Here is a 14,740-nt window from a genome sequence, read left to right as displayed (position 1 = left end):
CAGACCTACGCCAATGAAGATTTAAATGCGAAATACGATTGCTTTTGAGCCTGGGATTCCCACGCGCCTGCTACTGTTAGTCTGCTGCCTTCGCATTCTGCCCGTATAAGCTGCGGTGCGCGCTGTTGTAGTGGTAATGGCCTTGTAATAATCACGAAGGCAATACCATCTGTACGAATTTACAATCAGCTCTTGGAAGTGTACCTTTCGGTCTCTGTTTCAGAGTTGTGTATAAAGTCTGACACCATCACGATGGAACAGGTCGCACACCATTAGAGTCCTACGTACACTAGTCACTCATTCAACGGTTCCTATACACTCGTCATTTCAAACGTCGCCATCATGCGCGCCACTCTCTTCTCTTCACTCCTCCTGGCAGCCGTATCATCGGTCACCGCCGCTTCCCATAATAACGGAACTTGCACCGGCAAGAACGGCGTTCAAGGTGTTTGCATCTCCACGAACTCATGCTCTAGTGGCGGTGGCTCGTACATCAGCAACGCTTGCCCAGGCCTTCCCGACGACATCAAGTGCTGCACTAAGCCTTCCTGTCAGGGGGCTGGCCAGAAGGGCGACTGCCGGTTTGTGGACGAATGCGGCAGTGGAAGGACTACTCTCGCCGGTCTTTGCCCCGGTCCAGACGCCTTCAAGTGCTGTGTCCCTAAACCTGGCACCACACCAAAGCCTCCTATCACGCCGACTCTGAACCTGGGTGAAAAGATCTTGAAGAAAGCTGAAGAGCAGAAAGGCGTTCCTTGTAGGTCGGGTTCATATTTTCACGAATTTGGCTGACATGCTACAGATCACTGGGCCGGTGGCAATTGCAAGGGTAAGACTGGAGGCGGATTTGACTGTTCTGGCCTCGTCTCTTGGGCTGTTTGCCAGGTGACTGGTCGCGACTTGTTCAAGGAAGGTCTGCGAGTCACTCGCTCCATGTACTGTGCCAGTGAAGAGAAGCTCAAGTACAAGTATGTTTGAACTTGTAGTAGTCTGGATGAAAATATACTCATTCGTCATAGGAAAGTTCCTTTCTCCAAGCGCCGTGCTGGTGATGCTGGTAAGTCTTCGTGTTGCTCAAGATGCTCCGATATTATGCGCTAATGAGGAATTACAGTCTTTTTCGGTGGCGAGTGTGACTGCAAGAACAATCCTGGTGGTATTCACCATGTCGGCCTCATGATGGACAACGGCTACAACATGTTTAATGCTCTGAAAACTGGAACGAATATCAGGAAGGACAACTTCAAGGGTTGGAGCGAGAAGGCTTGCCCCTATGTTATCCGATTCTAGTGAGCACGTGTTTGTTCAACCCCTTGTCGTTGAAATACGTCATAACGGAGATGAGAATTGTGCTATCACCGCATTTCGCTTCTTTTGATTCGTTCTGCGAGCTCCTGTATTATTGGCATGCTTTCACGGATAGAAGATGAATCTTACACCACGTACTTGTGAGTAGAATCTCATTACTACATACATTGCATCCCTCAAATAGATGGTCTTGAACAATACGTGACCAAATATCATTGGCGTGGTAATCACGACTCCAAATATACTGATGCCAGCTCTATGGCTGCATGTGTCAGCTTTGAGGTTTAGACAACTCTCATCCGCCAATCAGTGTAATCTAGAAGAAGAAGAAAAGAAAAATAAAGAAGGAAATCCACCCACGTTCGGACAAAGTCGAGTGCCGATGCTCTTGTGTGAAGGAAGTCAAAGTTGACTGAAGAAAGACTTAGATTTCCTCCACACACCGCATTCGAGAACAAGTTATGACATTAATACCTCATCAGAGCTGGGCCAACAAGAAGACGAACTGTTCTAAGGGTAGATAAGACGAGCGTTAGCCAATTACCGTGATGTGATGGCAAATTCCCTAGTCGTTCTACTCCGCGTCTAGTGGCGGCGGCGACCGCCCCCGAACACATCCTCATCTTCGTCGTCATAGCGACTGCGACGGCGACTTCGGCTTGAGGCACGAGGGGCCGATCGGCGCTGCTGAGTCCCAGTCATAGAATGTGCCGTACCTTGACCAGGGCGGTCAGTATAATACGCCGTGTGGTTACTCGAACCACGCTCCTGATAGTATTGGAATGTGTTTCCATGCGACTGATAACGGCCAGTGGAGCGATGCTCTGGCATACCGTAGGGCTCTTGTGTATATGCTTGGCGATATTGCGTCCCACTGCGAACATAGCGGTCATTTTGATGGGGCTGGAGGTGGTGGTCATCTTCATGACGAGTGTGTCCCATCGCAGTGGGGTCGAAGTGGGTGAAATTGCCATTACGAGGTGCGTGTCCTGTTGCAGTGGTTTCAAGGCGGCTGCGCGAGGGTTCTCGAGGACGGCTGCGTGAAGACTCCCGAGGACGATTTCGGCTGGTCGAAGCGCTGAAGAGGCCACCGAATGCACCGCCGGAGCGACTACGCGAGCGACTACGGGTATGACTAGGCTGAGAGCTTGATGGGTAGCCGTGTGAATGGTGGTGTGTACAAGACGTGCTGTCCTGAACTTCCCGACGCTGAACCTGGCTACAGCGGCGGCCCGTGGCCATGGCGTTGATGCAGTGGCCGATCGAAGCAGATTCAGATCGACAACCACAGGGCTTGACGTAGACATTGATGGCGCACATTGTGTTACCGAGTGTCCGCTTCTCTTCTTGTTGACTTGGACTTAGTTTTGAAAGGTTGCTAAGAAGGGAACTTTGTTAAGCGTGTGGATTCGAGTACGTATGATATACTCGTCGGGCGCTGAGTTGAGCTCAAGGGAAGTTGTGTTATGTAGTAAAAAGATTGCTGGGGCATATTTTCTCTTCTTTTATTGCACTTGCTGGGAGAGAGTCACCTTGAAAGAGTGAAAGCATATCTCGTGACGCTCAAGCATCGTCAGCATTGTTCACTGGTGTTGACTACGATGAAAATATAACATACCTTGGTCCGGGAACTGCACCAAAGACCTCCCGCATCAACCGACCAGCACATGTCGATGATAAGAATTTTCGAAAGGGGAAAGCTGTCTGTCGAACTTGTATGAGGCCACAGCGAGGGTGGCGTAACAGGCCAAATACAGTCTGTGTGGCAATCCGGGTGATTCGAAAGCAGGTAGCTCATCCGTGATGACCTGAAGAAAGACTTAAAACACCGACATCCTGGTAGGATGCAACCTACTAACCTTGCTCCTAGCATCCGACCTTCAAAGCACTCTAGGGTGACCCATGACTTCAGCTCGTCACTTCTCTTCTTTCTGGACCTGATTTGGGGCATTGATAGCTCATACCAGGCTGGATAGAATCCAGGAGATGACCGGCTGGCCTTGTCCTTGTATATTGACGATCTTTGTTGGATAATTTTTAATGAACAAGCCTTCCTCTGTGTATATAGGCGAGTCATGACCTTTCCAGTACGCAATCAGTACATCTGCGTTTCTCATCAAGTACTGCTTGTTGAAGGCTATACCCAACTATGGTAATCGTTCAATAAAAGTCCCTATGTTATCCTTAAATACGAAGCTTTAGCAAATAAGCTGCGTCAATATTGCATGGCTCAATATATAACATTAATCCGGTACAAAGGCAAGCAAGAAAACGAAAACCCAGCAAGCAATCCCAAGAAAACACAAGAACTTCGTATGAAGCAGCAGCATAAGCAATGGAGATTTTTCTGGCATTCCATTCGAAAGATATTGTGCTAGCAAAATCAAGGGCCCCAGAACAAACAACGCATGAAATAACTTAACAATGTGTTCAGTCGTAGTGAGTCACCGAAGTGAGTACTTGAGTTTCTCATCTTTGTTTTGCATCGTGTTGTCTCTGGGTACTCCGGTCCGAGTCGTTACATCCAGTGATTTTCATCAGCTTTCCAACAGCAAATTGCTCAACACGTCTAGCTTCGGACTTTGGTCAAGTTGCGCCTCAGGAGTGATCTTATGGAGAGTTCGACTCTATGTCAAGCTTTCTACATTGTTGTGTTGTGAACACCTCACGGTGCGGTTGCGGTACGGTAGTGCGGGGGAATGCTAGACTCTTTCGCCTAACGTAGCCGGTTTACTACTGAGGCTGGGTGTACCGGAAAACGAAGGTTAGGTCTAGGAGCGCTATTTCCGGACCACGTAAAGTACCGGCACGGTATTCTCTTTTGTGCAACCTGAACGACTAAAATACAGGCTTCGTGCTGCATACTGACCGATACACACAACATGTCCAGTCTAGAAATAAATAAACTCTTCAGCGTGAAGGGCATGGTTTTCGTGATCACTGGTGGTGGTTCCGGTATATTCCATTCCCAATCGCTCAGACCATACAATACTAATGGCAAATACCAGGAATCGGCGCCATGTTCGCCAAAACGCTGGCCACAAATCACGCCTCCAAAGTCTACATCCTTGGCCGACGCCTCCCAGCCCTCGAGTCCGTCGCATCTCACTCGCCAGAGATCATTGTCCCAATACAATGCGACATTACCTCTAAGGACTCCCTCTTGGCAGCCGTTTCACGCATCGAAAAAGAAACCGGCTTCGTCAATTGCGTGATTGCGAATTCTGGCGCTACGGGCCCAGATATGTACGGTCTGCCTAAAGACCGCAAGCCGAGCCTTGAGGAAGTGCAAAAGTATCTGTGGGATACGCCGATGGCGGACTTTACGCAGGCTTTTGAAGTAAATGCAACCGCGTGCTTCTACACGCTCGTCGCATTTCTAGGGTTATTGGGAAAAGGTAATGAGAGTGAGGTTGCAAGGAGTGTAGGTGTTAAGAGTCAATTCATCGTCACGGGAAGTATTGGCGCTATGAGTCGCAGGCCCGGAATGGGATTTGCGTATGCGGGAAGTAAGATGGCGGTATGTTGCAACTCTATATGTTGGAATATTCGAAAGACTTATGGAAACGGTAAGATCATACATATCGTCAAGCAGCTTTCGACGATGCTAGCAGACTGGCGGCTCGACATCCGCGCGAATTGCTTCTGTCCTGGTGTATATCCGAGCGACATGAGCAAGGTACGTTCCAATGCGGGACTAATCATTCCATTGCTGAGAGCTTTAGGGACTGATGGGAGATAAAGACATGTCACAAGAAGGTTCCCTATCACCAGATATGGTACCATTGACGCGGGCCGGTACAGCTGAGGATGCCGGCGGTGCGTTGATCTTCATGTGCAGTAGGGCTGGCGCGTACACAAGTAAGTGGGTGTATGTCTTCCAATGCTCTCTTGTGCTGATCAATTTACCCCAGACGGTAACATCCTAATCTCTGATGGTGGACGTATGTCGATTGTCGCTGCGACTTATTAGAGCCTGCGAAGGTAACTTCAGTGATGATGGAATGAATCAGTGGTGATAATATGCTGGAGCTGGTGGAATCAAATGCCATATGATATCAGACTAATATAGTCGCTGATAGAGAGACAGGGTTCAGGCGAATTGCACGACTTGCCGCCTCGTGAGCTCGCCGTTCCTCATCCTCTCGACCATGCCATTCACCGCTTCCAGACTCTTGTGCGTTTCGATCTCCGGCTTGATGCTGTGTTTGGCCGTAAAATCGATGGCTTTCTTCATCCTTCTTGGAATGCCCGTACTGTCTCCCTTGACCCTGTACTTCCCTGTGGCAATATCCAGAGCATTGAAAGTCACACCTTCAGCTGGTAGTCCTACAACCATGATGATTCCGCCTAATTTGACTAGGGGCGGTGCGCTTTTATAAGCAGCCGGAGCTGCGCTGAACACTGCAACCGCATCAGCACCCTTGTTTGGCCCACGATCCATGTATGCCTTTGCTTCCTCGATGTAACTAGGGTTGGTACGACTGTTGAAAACAGCATCTGCGCCTTGCGACTTAGAATTTTCAAGAATGTCATCATTGATGTCAATGCCAATCACTTTGAAACCCATGGCTTTTGCGTATTGAACGGCTAACTGGCCGAGGCCTCCGCACCCGACGACGGCGAGCCACTGACCGGACTGCAGTTCGCATGAATCGACACAATGAAAAGCTAATCATGTGAGCAAATTTAATAAGGATTTCAATATTCCAAAGTTGCCACGCACCTGTGATACCACCACAAAAGATGGGGCTTGACGTCTCCGGTGGTAGTTGTTTTGGTAAGATGATGCAGCTCGTTGCATCGACCGTCGCATATTCTGCAAACAGCCCGGGTTCATTGAAACCGTTCACACGACTTTTCTTGTTCAAACAGTGGTTGTTGTGGATCTCGCAACCTTCGCAATCATCGCAATAATTGACGATGTACGTGAAGCCTATACTATCGCCTATTTTGAATCCTTTGTTTTGTGCTGTAGGATGAATCTCCTCGATATAGCCGGCGCCTTCGTGACCGATGGTTATGGGTTCCGTGTGGGGCATAGCCATGGACATGAGATCTGAATGGCATAGGGATGCGGATGCAAGCTTGACAAGGAATTGGCCCGGGCCTGGTATCGGCTTGGAGACCTCGTTTACTACCACCTTCTGCTGCGCCTAGTCTAATGAGTATACTGGGACTCGATTGGCACTAGAACATACGCACCGGATCCCATTGCGCTGCCTTCATATTCCTATAGTGTGTGCTTTTTTGTTCGTGAAGTGAAGGGTCGACAGGGAGCGCAATTGAGGACTTTGAGAGGCTGCGTCCAAGGCTGCGATGCCCATTGAACATCTCACGTGCCTACGCATCTTCAACTAAGGGCATGACAGATGCCGGCTGATGCATTGTGGGAGTGTACTTCCGTAGAACCCTGGATAGATACCATAGTTAGTTTGCCCCGCACTTTGCCCCTCAGTCCTAGATCTCCCCCACAACATCGTCTTCCGCGTGTTCTTTATCTTCCGAAACTATTGATCGCGGAGTTTACGACATTCATATGGCATTCGATATGCTTAATTCCGTACAGGCGAATGGGACGGAAAAGGCTCTCCGAGCCCATCGGGCACTCCCACCGGACGCGCGACGCGTTTGAATGGCTACTGACATACGTTCCGACCAAAGTTGTCAGGCGTGAAGTCAATAACACAACGCCTCATAGTAGTGGTAGCAAATAGCGACTTCTTAAGCTTTTGGCAGCAAAAACCCTCTCCTGCTCCTTCTACTACCACGCAATCGACGCGTTCCCTGTTCCCACAATGCCTTTAGACTACGGAATCAAAGGCAAAGTCGTCGCCCTTACAGGTGCAGCATCAGGCATCGGATATGAAACCTCCCTACTTCTCGCTCGGCAAGGCGCCCACCTTTCCATCGCCGACGTCAACGAAACCGCACTAAAAGAGAAGACCGCCGATATTGAGAAAGTCAGCACGGGCAAAGTCCTATCCACCACAGTCGACGTACGCAAAGATGACCAGGTCAATGCCTGGATAGCAAAAACAGTGGAGACGTTCGGAAAGCTGGACGGCGCAGTGAACCTCGCTGGCGTTGTTCCCAAAGTGATCAATAAAGAACGAGTTGAAGACTTGAACAATGAGGATTGGCATTTTGTATTAGATGTCAATCTGCATGGCGTCATGCATTGCATGAGGGCGCAACTGCAGAACATGAATGAGAAGGGGAGCTTAGTTAATGCAGCTTCGATCTGTGGTGTCATTGGGTTTCCGAAAAACGCTGCCTATACGACATCGAAGCATGCAGTGATAGGATTATCACGCACAGCAGCGAAAGAGGTTGGCGACCGCAAAATCCGAGTGAACTGTATAGCGCCGTGAGTCATCGAACTCAATTACATCTACTTAAACATAGCTGACGATAGCAGTGGGCTGATTGATGGGCCCATGCAGCAGGCTTCCGTAAAGGCTAGAGGCGGAGAGCAGGTGTGGAAGCAACAAATCATGCGTCGAGGAACACCTCAAGAAGTCGGAGCACTCATTGCATGGCTGTTATGTGACGATACGCAGTACATCACTGGTACGGTGCAAATAATTGATGGCGGATGGGTTTGCTAAGGATCGAAAATGCTGTTCACAGTATTCAGCGTATAGAACCACATCTCTAATACGATCGTACACTGGTTTGGTCTTGCCCTTTATTTAGCTCCTCAAAACCCTTCCAGTGCCTGCTGCTCATTTGACTGCTTCACATCGTCAGTATTCGCACTTCGTAAACCTGGTCACATGGGAAGGACAGTCTGCTGCTGAATGCGCAGAAAAAGCCACACCCTTTCTAAGGCAGTTTTTTTTATTTCACACATCTGGCTCAGACATACTAAAATCAACACGAGACGTGCTGTTATTAAGCTACTGATCATAGGCCGCCAGAATCTCATCGAAGTACTGCTTTGTCCTATCCTTCATATCCGGATGGGTAGCCACCCATCCCCGGTCCTCCTTGATGCCTGTAACAATCTTCTCTGCAACCTCACTCGTGGGTATTCTTCTTGCCGCTCTCCTCGCCACCTCCACCTTCAGAGGCTCGCCGAACCTTTCTGGCCGACTTCTCTCGCTCTTCATGATCTCGGTTTGCGTCCCCGCAATGACGACCGTAGTTATTCCAACACCATGAGTTGCCGCTTCAGGGCGCATAGCTGCACCCAAAGCATGCACAGCGGCCTTAGCAGACGTATAAGGTCCATGTAAGGTCACCCAGTTCGGCACCATGCCGGCCTGAGACCCATTGATGACGATGTGTCCTGAACCGCGAGCCACCATATCTGGGTAGAATGCCTGAATGCAGTAGGTGGTTCCGTTGAGCACAACACCATAAACCCAGTCCCAGTCTTCCTCGCGGTGAAGGTGGTAATCCCCGCTTGTGGTAACGCCGGCGTTGCAGACGAGTATATCAACTTGCAGACCGATTTTACCAATCTCTTCTTTCAGGTTCTTGACGGATTCGCGGTCTGAGACATCGCAGACGATATCGAGCACTTTGACATTGGGGGATGCCTCTCGGATCTGTTGTGCTCCTGCTGCAAGACGTTCTTGACTCGTAGACGAAACAATGATGTTGGCTCCTTCTGCGGCTAGTTGGAGAGCAAGCGCAAGACCGATCCCAGTGCCACCGCCCGTGATCAAAGCTGTTTTTGATGCAATATCTTTCATTACTTGGACGGTTGAAGTAAAAGTAAGGATATCAATTTGGGTGAATATCCAATGCCAGCACGTGCTATGAATGAGGTCAGATTCTTTATTTGAACGAGGAATCTCTGTCTGTCAAACAATCGCGTTGACAATTATCTGTTACTTCAATTGATGTTGTCGTTTCTCCTATGATGCGCTGCTAGAGCGGTAGTACAAAGTAGACACCACAGGATATCTTCAACCGGGAAAGCTACATGGGTCTCAGACGTTCCCCCTAGCGCACAACTCTAGCGTTTACTCCATTAGCTTCGCACCCCGCATTTCGATAATGACGTAGTCGGAAGGGTCCAGGAAAACAAACATCCGAATTGGCCGCTACATGCGCTTGTACGAACCTAGTGATTACGATAATCAAAGGTTTGACGGAATACACCATAGGAAAACAATATCCTTACTCTCTATCCCCTAACCTGGTATACTGCTACTGTTTAGCCTCGCGTGAGACCCTAATTCAATGGTCGAGTCTACTGTTTCCCTCGTGCCTTTGAATCTCTTTATGCGTTCTGGAGCAACACCTTTCATACAACGATTACGGCTTTGTCAGAGGTGTCCATTGAACAACAACACTGACGTACTTAACACAACGAGTATAGAACGGCCAGTAAACCTCCGTAAAAGCGCTTTTTGACGCAATGTCGCGGCAGCATAATCACGTCTTGAACCATGTCGCAATCTCCGTTCCTGATTGCGACAAAGCCGTCGAATGGTATGGGAAAGTGTTTGGCTTCAGAAGGCTAAGGTAAGCCAGTCAGTAAGCCGCAATCATAAGCCAAGCAACTTTATGCTTTAAAACCCAGTACAAGAACAGAAGCTAACACAAAGTCCATCTGCAGAGGTGACCGCATGACAAACCGCGCCGAAACTCAAGACGCACCAATCTTCAAGATCTACGATTCCAAATTGCACAAGGTCAAAATCGCATGGCTAGGCACCGGCAATAGCGTGGGCTTCGAAGTCTTCGAATTCATCGACCCGCCGAATAAGCCCTCCTCCGACTTTGACTATGCGAAGACTGGGTTCTTTCACATTGCTGTCACTGAGCCGGATGTAGAAGGTGCAATAAAACGAGTGCTAGAAAATGGGGGAGAACAACTTGGAGAGACTGTGAGCATGGGCGCTGAGGATCAGGCGGCATATGTACGTGATCCGTGGGGGAATGTGGTGGAGCTCTTGAGTTGCAGTTTTGAGCATTTGATGGCAAATAAATGAGATGCTGAATCCACCTTACCATCGCAGAAGCGAGACAACGACCATGGAAGATGTAATCGTGACCACCTTTGCGCATGGCTGTATATGTAGTCCTTGCAACCAACCTTCTATCTACTCATATGATTGTGTGATTTCAATGGTCTGGAAACGGTAAGCTCTTGTAGCTAATATTCACTACTATAATATCTCCCCAAGATCTAGCGCCAACGGCAATTTGCGATCAACTGTGGTGTACATCAAGAACAAGCTAGAACACACTCTGGATGAACATTATGAAAGATTGAAGAAATGCCAGGCTACGTTGCATTTGCAGTTGTACCTGCAATATTGACTATGTAACATCTTTTATGTCTTTCTAGGTATCAGCTTCAGCTTGAGACCCGGCTTGATCCAGTTGTTGTAAACCACCATGTTTTCATACTCATTCTTCGGGTTCCAAACCTCATTGTCTCCGTACATTTCGACATCGTGATGCCAAAGCAGCTTCGCAATGATTAGCCTCATCTCCATGTATGACAAGTTCCGTCCAATACAGCCCCTCGGCCCTAACGAGAAAGGGTTACTGGCGCCGAGCTTGTCAGTCTTGTTGTTCTCTCGATCCAACCAACGCTCTGGACGGAAAACATAAGGATCCTGGAAGTTGCGCTCCGACTTGGTAGACGCCCACATACAGACAGATACCGTAGTACCGCCAGGGATGAATTCGCCGGAAACAGTGTCCCCACCTTCGGGGACCGTGCGGACAAATCCAATGGGTGCTGAGGGGAACATCCGTAGGCCTTCTTCTATGACAGCAGTCATATAAGGTAACTTGGCAAGTTCTTCGAAACGCAGTTCTGTCTCGGTTCGAAAGGAAGAGCGGACCTCTTGAGTGAGCCTGTCAAGGATGTGCTTGTTTTCGGGTCGAGTGATCAGATTGAACAGACCAGTCAGAAAGCCAGCGGTAGTCTCTGTACCAGCAATGATGAACAGTGCGCCGTTTACTATGACTTCGCCGAGGTTGAGGTCACCTTTGTCTTGCTGCTTCATTACGTAGTACAAGAAGTCGCGATTGTCTGTCTGCGTTTCCATGCGCTTTAGTATCTTCTCTCTACTGTGGTCTAGATGTTGCTTCCGGCTCTTAGCGACATGCGATGGTATACACCACTGGAGAAACCGTTGAAGTGGGCTTCCAGTCTGGCTGACACGACGAGTAGCCTGCTCGATAGCGCCGGCTTTGATCGACTCGCTGATAAGCGGCACCCAGAAACGGAAGTCTTCTGTTGCCAATTAGATGAGTTTGCCTCCAAGAAATTGACGGATATGAGACTGACGGTTGTGAAGACATCCAAAAGGCTCTCCAAGCGCCAATTCACCAATAACATCGAAGGTCGTGTATGCGAACCAGTCCGTGACATCGACAATCCCCTCTCCACGAGCAAACTCCTGCATCTTCTGCGAAAACGTCTCGACGTATTTCATAACGATGTACTCCTGCTCGAGCAATGCCTTTGTAGAAAAGGCATGCGACAATGCTCTTCGCTGCCGCGCGTGATCGTCATCGCCCGCCATAGTGATTGTAGAAGCTCCATGCACCGCTGCGATTGATCCAACGTGGATGGGGTCTTTCTGGAAGTTCTTGTGACCTAGCCCGCGAGAACCATAAATGTCCTTCCATGCAGACTCCTCGTCAAAGCAAAGCTCATTGGGTGCTATTCGCACGACGGGACCATATTTGTCGTGACAGTCTTTGATATAGAAAGGTATACGGCCGCCAAGTAGACTCCATGTTGCCGGAATCTAAATATATAAGCGCTCAACCTCTGCTCAGTCCGTTTTGAACTTACTGGCGTCAATCGTGCAAGAAGCGGGCCTGGGAAGCGTGCCAGCGGATGGAAGTATATTCGGTATATGGCGTTTGCAATGGTGTATATGAAGAACTGCACCTTGTTAACTCGTAGCGCACATTCAAAGCGTTGAGACAGTAATTACCAAAGCACCTGAGAGTATGGCTATTGTCTCGCCGGGACTGTAGTGCGCAAAGCGCAACTCATTCCAGTTCAGCACTGCCATGTCTTTACCGGTGGTGAACGATCAATTTGTCAGATGATACGCCAAAGATATTTGCAAGTATTCGAAATCGAACCGTAATATTCTCAGAAAATGGGAGTCTTCACCGGAGTCGTGATTGACCGAAAGCATATTACAAGTGCAAAACCACATGATCGTGTCGTAGTGAAAGGATCCAGGTGTCATGACTCGCGCGAGTTGCAGGGGCGCTTTTAGCGTGTTTTCTCCCCCGCCTTCATGCGCGCTTCCGTCTTCCACATTTCCCCTTTTCCTATACACACGCGGTACCCTTCACCCGCTTGTGCAACAAACGTTAACACCAAGCTACTGATCATAGACCGCCAGAGTCTCATCGATGTACTGATATGAGATATCCCTACTTCCACTCTTAGCCTTCCTACGGAGACTCGACGAGTGCGTAGCTCTGCTCGGGCCTCCTCATCCACACCTTCTCCCTCACTACCTCACTCAGTCTTTCGACTGCTTCTTCCTTCAGCCAGACATATTGTTTCCCCAATTTTCCCTTCTGCTCCTTTTGAAATTCCCAAAGCATATGCTTCTTCTGAATCTCCTCCGGATCCTTCATCTTTGAAAACGACTGGTTGGCCGTGTGTGCTATGGGGCCGTGCACTACGTGGTGATCGCTTCGCAAGCGACTGACATCCTTTGGGTAGGTTACGCACCGCCGAGAGTAGAAGATTAGGCGCTTCCACATCCCACCAAAGTCCAGCTCGAGCATGTTCTCTTTCTTCAGATGCTCCAGAGGAACAGAAATTTCGATCGTTCTCCGATCGCACACGGGGCAGGCATCCCCTATGAGCCTTGAATAATGAGTTGCTACCCACATTTGATGGGTGAAGTAAAGGCCTCCACGAATCGCGAAGTCTGTACCTTCGGAACTCTGGAGGTCAACCAGGTCGATGGTGCCATCCTCAGCGATGACATTACGAGCTCTCTTGAGCGCGACAGATTTGAAAAGGTTGATGTGTCCGCCGAGAGTGGCTGGGACTGAGTAGTCAACCTCGAAACCTCCACCACGAATGTAGGGGTGGTCGGGCTCGACATGCAGTAGGATTGTATCGGGAAGGTCGATGAGAGCGTCATAGTTCGTCTCGATCATCTCGCAAAGCCAGGACGAAAGTGACTGAATGCCCCGTATCGACACATGCTTAGGATCAAGCAATGCATTTCGCATGCGGCCGTGTATCCCCACGCTGTCCATCGCTTCCTCCCAATCGTCGCTTGTGTCTTCTATCTCGTCGCACTTGTGCCTGACATAGCTTTGCCAATATGCAAGCAAGTCGGGCTCTTCTTCCCCCAAATCTTCCATGCGCTTCTCCAGCTTTCCAAACAGGTACTTCGCTACGTTTGGCGAGAAGCCAAGATACTGGAAGGTTTGCGGAGAATACATCCTGTGAGGCACGTTGATCGAATCGGAGGTGGCGGTTGATTTGGAAGAGCCAACAACCGATGGTATAGATACCGGAGGAGAAGTTGGGGGTGTGAGAATTTCCAATGAAACACTCCTCATTCCGCTGCTGATCTCTCCGATGAGATCAGGCTTGTAATTCCGAGTCTTCTCGACGATGAGGTCTGATATCACAAGAATATTGAATGCCATGTTGGTAGAGTGGTATGAAGTGGAAGCGTGGTCAGAATGTTGGAATGTGCTTCAGAAGTTATGAAATAGTGGGGACTTCTTGCCCCAAAAATTATGTTTTGATCTATCGCACTTGCCCCACGAGATTCGGGTACATTGCCCTCAACACGTCATTGCGAGCTCAACAGTTGAACGCTGTACCACAGTTCAAACGCCCGCGTGACTAGTAGAATTGAAGTGCGCAAACACTCTAGCTCAAACACGTCACCGAGTTCGGCTAACGGCCAGGTTGCGATATGCTGTACGAAATCAGGGGCCGCTGTACTACAATTTTAATGTGACAGCGCGCATCGACCGAATGCGATTGACGGAAGACGGACTGGATCGTATACGGGTTACGGGCGTTATCGGCTTGCCTCCTCAACTCACTACCTTTTTTAAATGCTGTACACTTCTTGTTGAAGGATCATTTGGATCGCGGTGCCAATTCAAGCTCAAGCTACGAAATGCTTGGGAAGAACGTGTGCAAATACGTCAGATGCAAATTGGTAGATATTCCGAAGATCTTCTATGACAGAGGCACAATCTAGACTGTTTCAAATTTCGACTTAATTGCACACCTGATGCACGAGAACCGAGGAGTCATGAAATGACATTCACAGTAAGCCGATACCAGCTTCCTTTAGTAACTTCGTGGGACGCCCATATTTCAAGCATGCGGATAGTCTAGTTTGGGACTAGTCTCAGATTTGGTCTCGACGGAGGCCCGGATACCTTTCTCCAACACCATCACGTGTCGGTGTAATGTACTCTGCATTCAAACACGGATAAT

General features: G+C 49.0%; 8 protein-coding genes across 8 annotated transcripts; 4 read left to right on the top strand and 4 right to left on the bottom strand.

The window, feature by feature from the left end:
• Window positions 1-342: 342 nt before the first annotated feature.
• Window positions 343-1,290, top strand: N0V89_002079 (uncharacterized protein; the record flags this gene model as incomplete). The annotated part of the gene is made up of 4 exons (XM_056210889.1): window positions 343-757; window positions 803-968; window positions 1,020-1,057; window positions 1,115-1,290. 4 exons carry the CDS (start codon window positions 343-345, stop codon window positions 1,288-1,290), a joined length of 795 nt encoding a protein of 264 aa, XP_056074362.1.
• A 2,900-nt stretch (window positions 1,291-4,190) lies between these two features.
• On the top strand, window positions 4,191-5,173 carry N0V89_002078 (uncharacterized protein; the record flags this gene model as incomplete). Its single annotated transcript, XM_056210888.1, has 4 exons — window positions 4,191-4,263; window positions 4,317-4,828; window positions 4,901-4,987; window positions 5,153-5,173. 4 exons carry the CDS (start codon window positions 4,191-4,193, stop codon window positions 5,171-5,173), a joined length of 693 nt encoding a protein of 230 aa, XP_056074361.1.
• A 228-nt stretch (window positions 5,174-5,401) lies between these two features.
• Window positions 5,402-6,537, bottom strand: N0V89_002077 (uncharacterized protein; the record flags this gene model as incomplete). The annotated part of the gene is made up of 3 exons (XM_056210887.1): window positions 5,402-5,979; window positions 6,035-6,464; window positions 6,514-6,537. The coding sequence occupies 3 exons, from the start codon at window positions 6,535-6,537 to the stop codon at window positions 5,402-5,404; spliced, it is 1,032 nt and encodes a 343-aa protein (XP_056074360.1).
• A 569-nt stretch (window positions 6,538-7,106) lies between these two features.
• On the top strand, window positions 7,107-7,682 carry N0V89_002076 (uncharacterized protein; the record flags this gene model as incomplete). The annotated part of the gene is made up of 1 exon (XM_056210886.1): window positions 7,107-7,682. The coding sequence occupies one exon, from the start codon at window positions 7,107-7,109 to the stop codon at window positions 7,680-7,682; it is 576 nt and encodes a 191-aa protein (XP_056074359.1).
• A 528-nt stretch (window positions 7,683-8,210) lies between these two features.
• Window positions 8,211-9,011, bottom strand: N0V89_002075 (uncharacterized protein; the record flags this gene model as incomplete). Its single annotated transcript, XM_056210885.1, has 1 exon — window positions 8,211-9,011. One exon carries the CDS (start codon window positions 9,009-9,011, stop codon window positions 8,211-8,213), a length of 801 nt encoding a protein of 266 aa, XP_056074358.1.
• A 671-nt stretch (window positions 9,012-9,682) lies between these two features.
• On the top strand, window positions 9,683-10,259 carry N0V89_002074 (uncharacterized protein; the record flags this gene model as incomplete). Its single annotated transcript, XM_056210884.1, has 2 exons — window positions 9,683-9,789; window positions 9,848-10,259. The coding sequence occupies 2 exons, from the start codon at window positions 9,683-9,685 to the stop codon at window positions 10,257-10,259; spliced, it is 519 nt and encodes a 172-aa protein (XP_056074357.1).
• A 345-nt stretch (window positions 10,260-10,604) lies between these two features.
• N0V89_002073 (uncharacterized protein) lies at window positions 10,605-11,810 on the bottom strand (the record flags this gene model as incomplete). The annotated part of the gene is made up of 2 exons (XM_056210883.1): window positions 10,605-11,518; window positions 11,573-11,810. The coding sequence occupies 2 exons, from the start codon at window positions 11,808-11,810 to the stop codon at window positions 10,605-10,607; spliced, it is 1,152 nt and encodes a 383-aa protein (XP_056074356.1).
• Window positions 11,811-12,705: 895 nt separating this feature from the next.
• Window positions 12,706-13,929, bottom strand: N0V89_002072 (uncharacterized protein; the record flags this gene model as incomplete). Its single annotated transcript, XM_056210882.1, has 1 exon — window positions 12,706-13,929. The coding sequence occupies one exon, from the start codon at window positions 13,927-13,929 to the stop codon at window positions 12,706-12,708; it is 1,224 nt and encodes a 407-aa protein (XP_056074355.1).
• Window positions 13,930-14,740: the final 811 nt, after the last annotated feature.

This window comes from Didymosphaeria variabile, assembly GCF_027946475.1.
Source record: "Didymosphaeria variabile strain IMI 356815 chromosome Unknown scaffold_2, whole genome shotgun sequence".
NCBI classification, from domain to species: Eukaryota; Fungi; Ascomycota; class Dothideomycetes; order Pleosporales; family Didymosphaeriaceae; genus Didymosphaeria; species Didymosphaeria variabile.
This window is presented reverse-complemented; position numbering and strand designations above follow the sequence as displayed.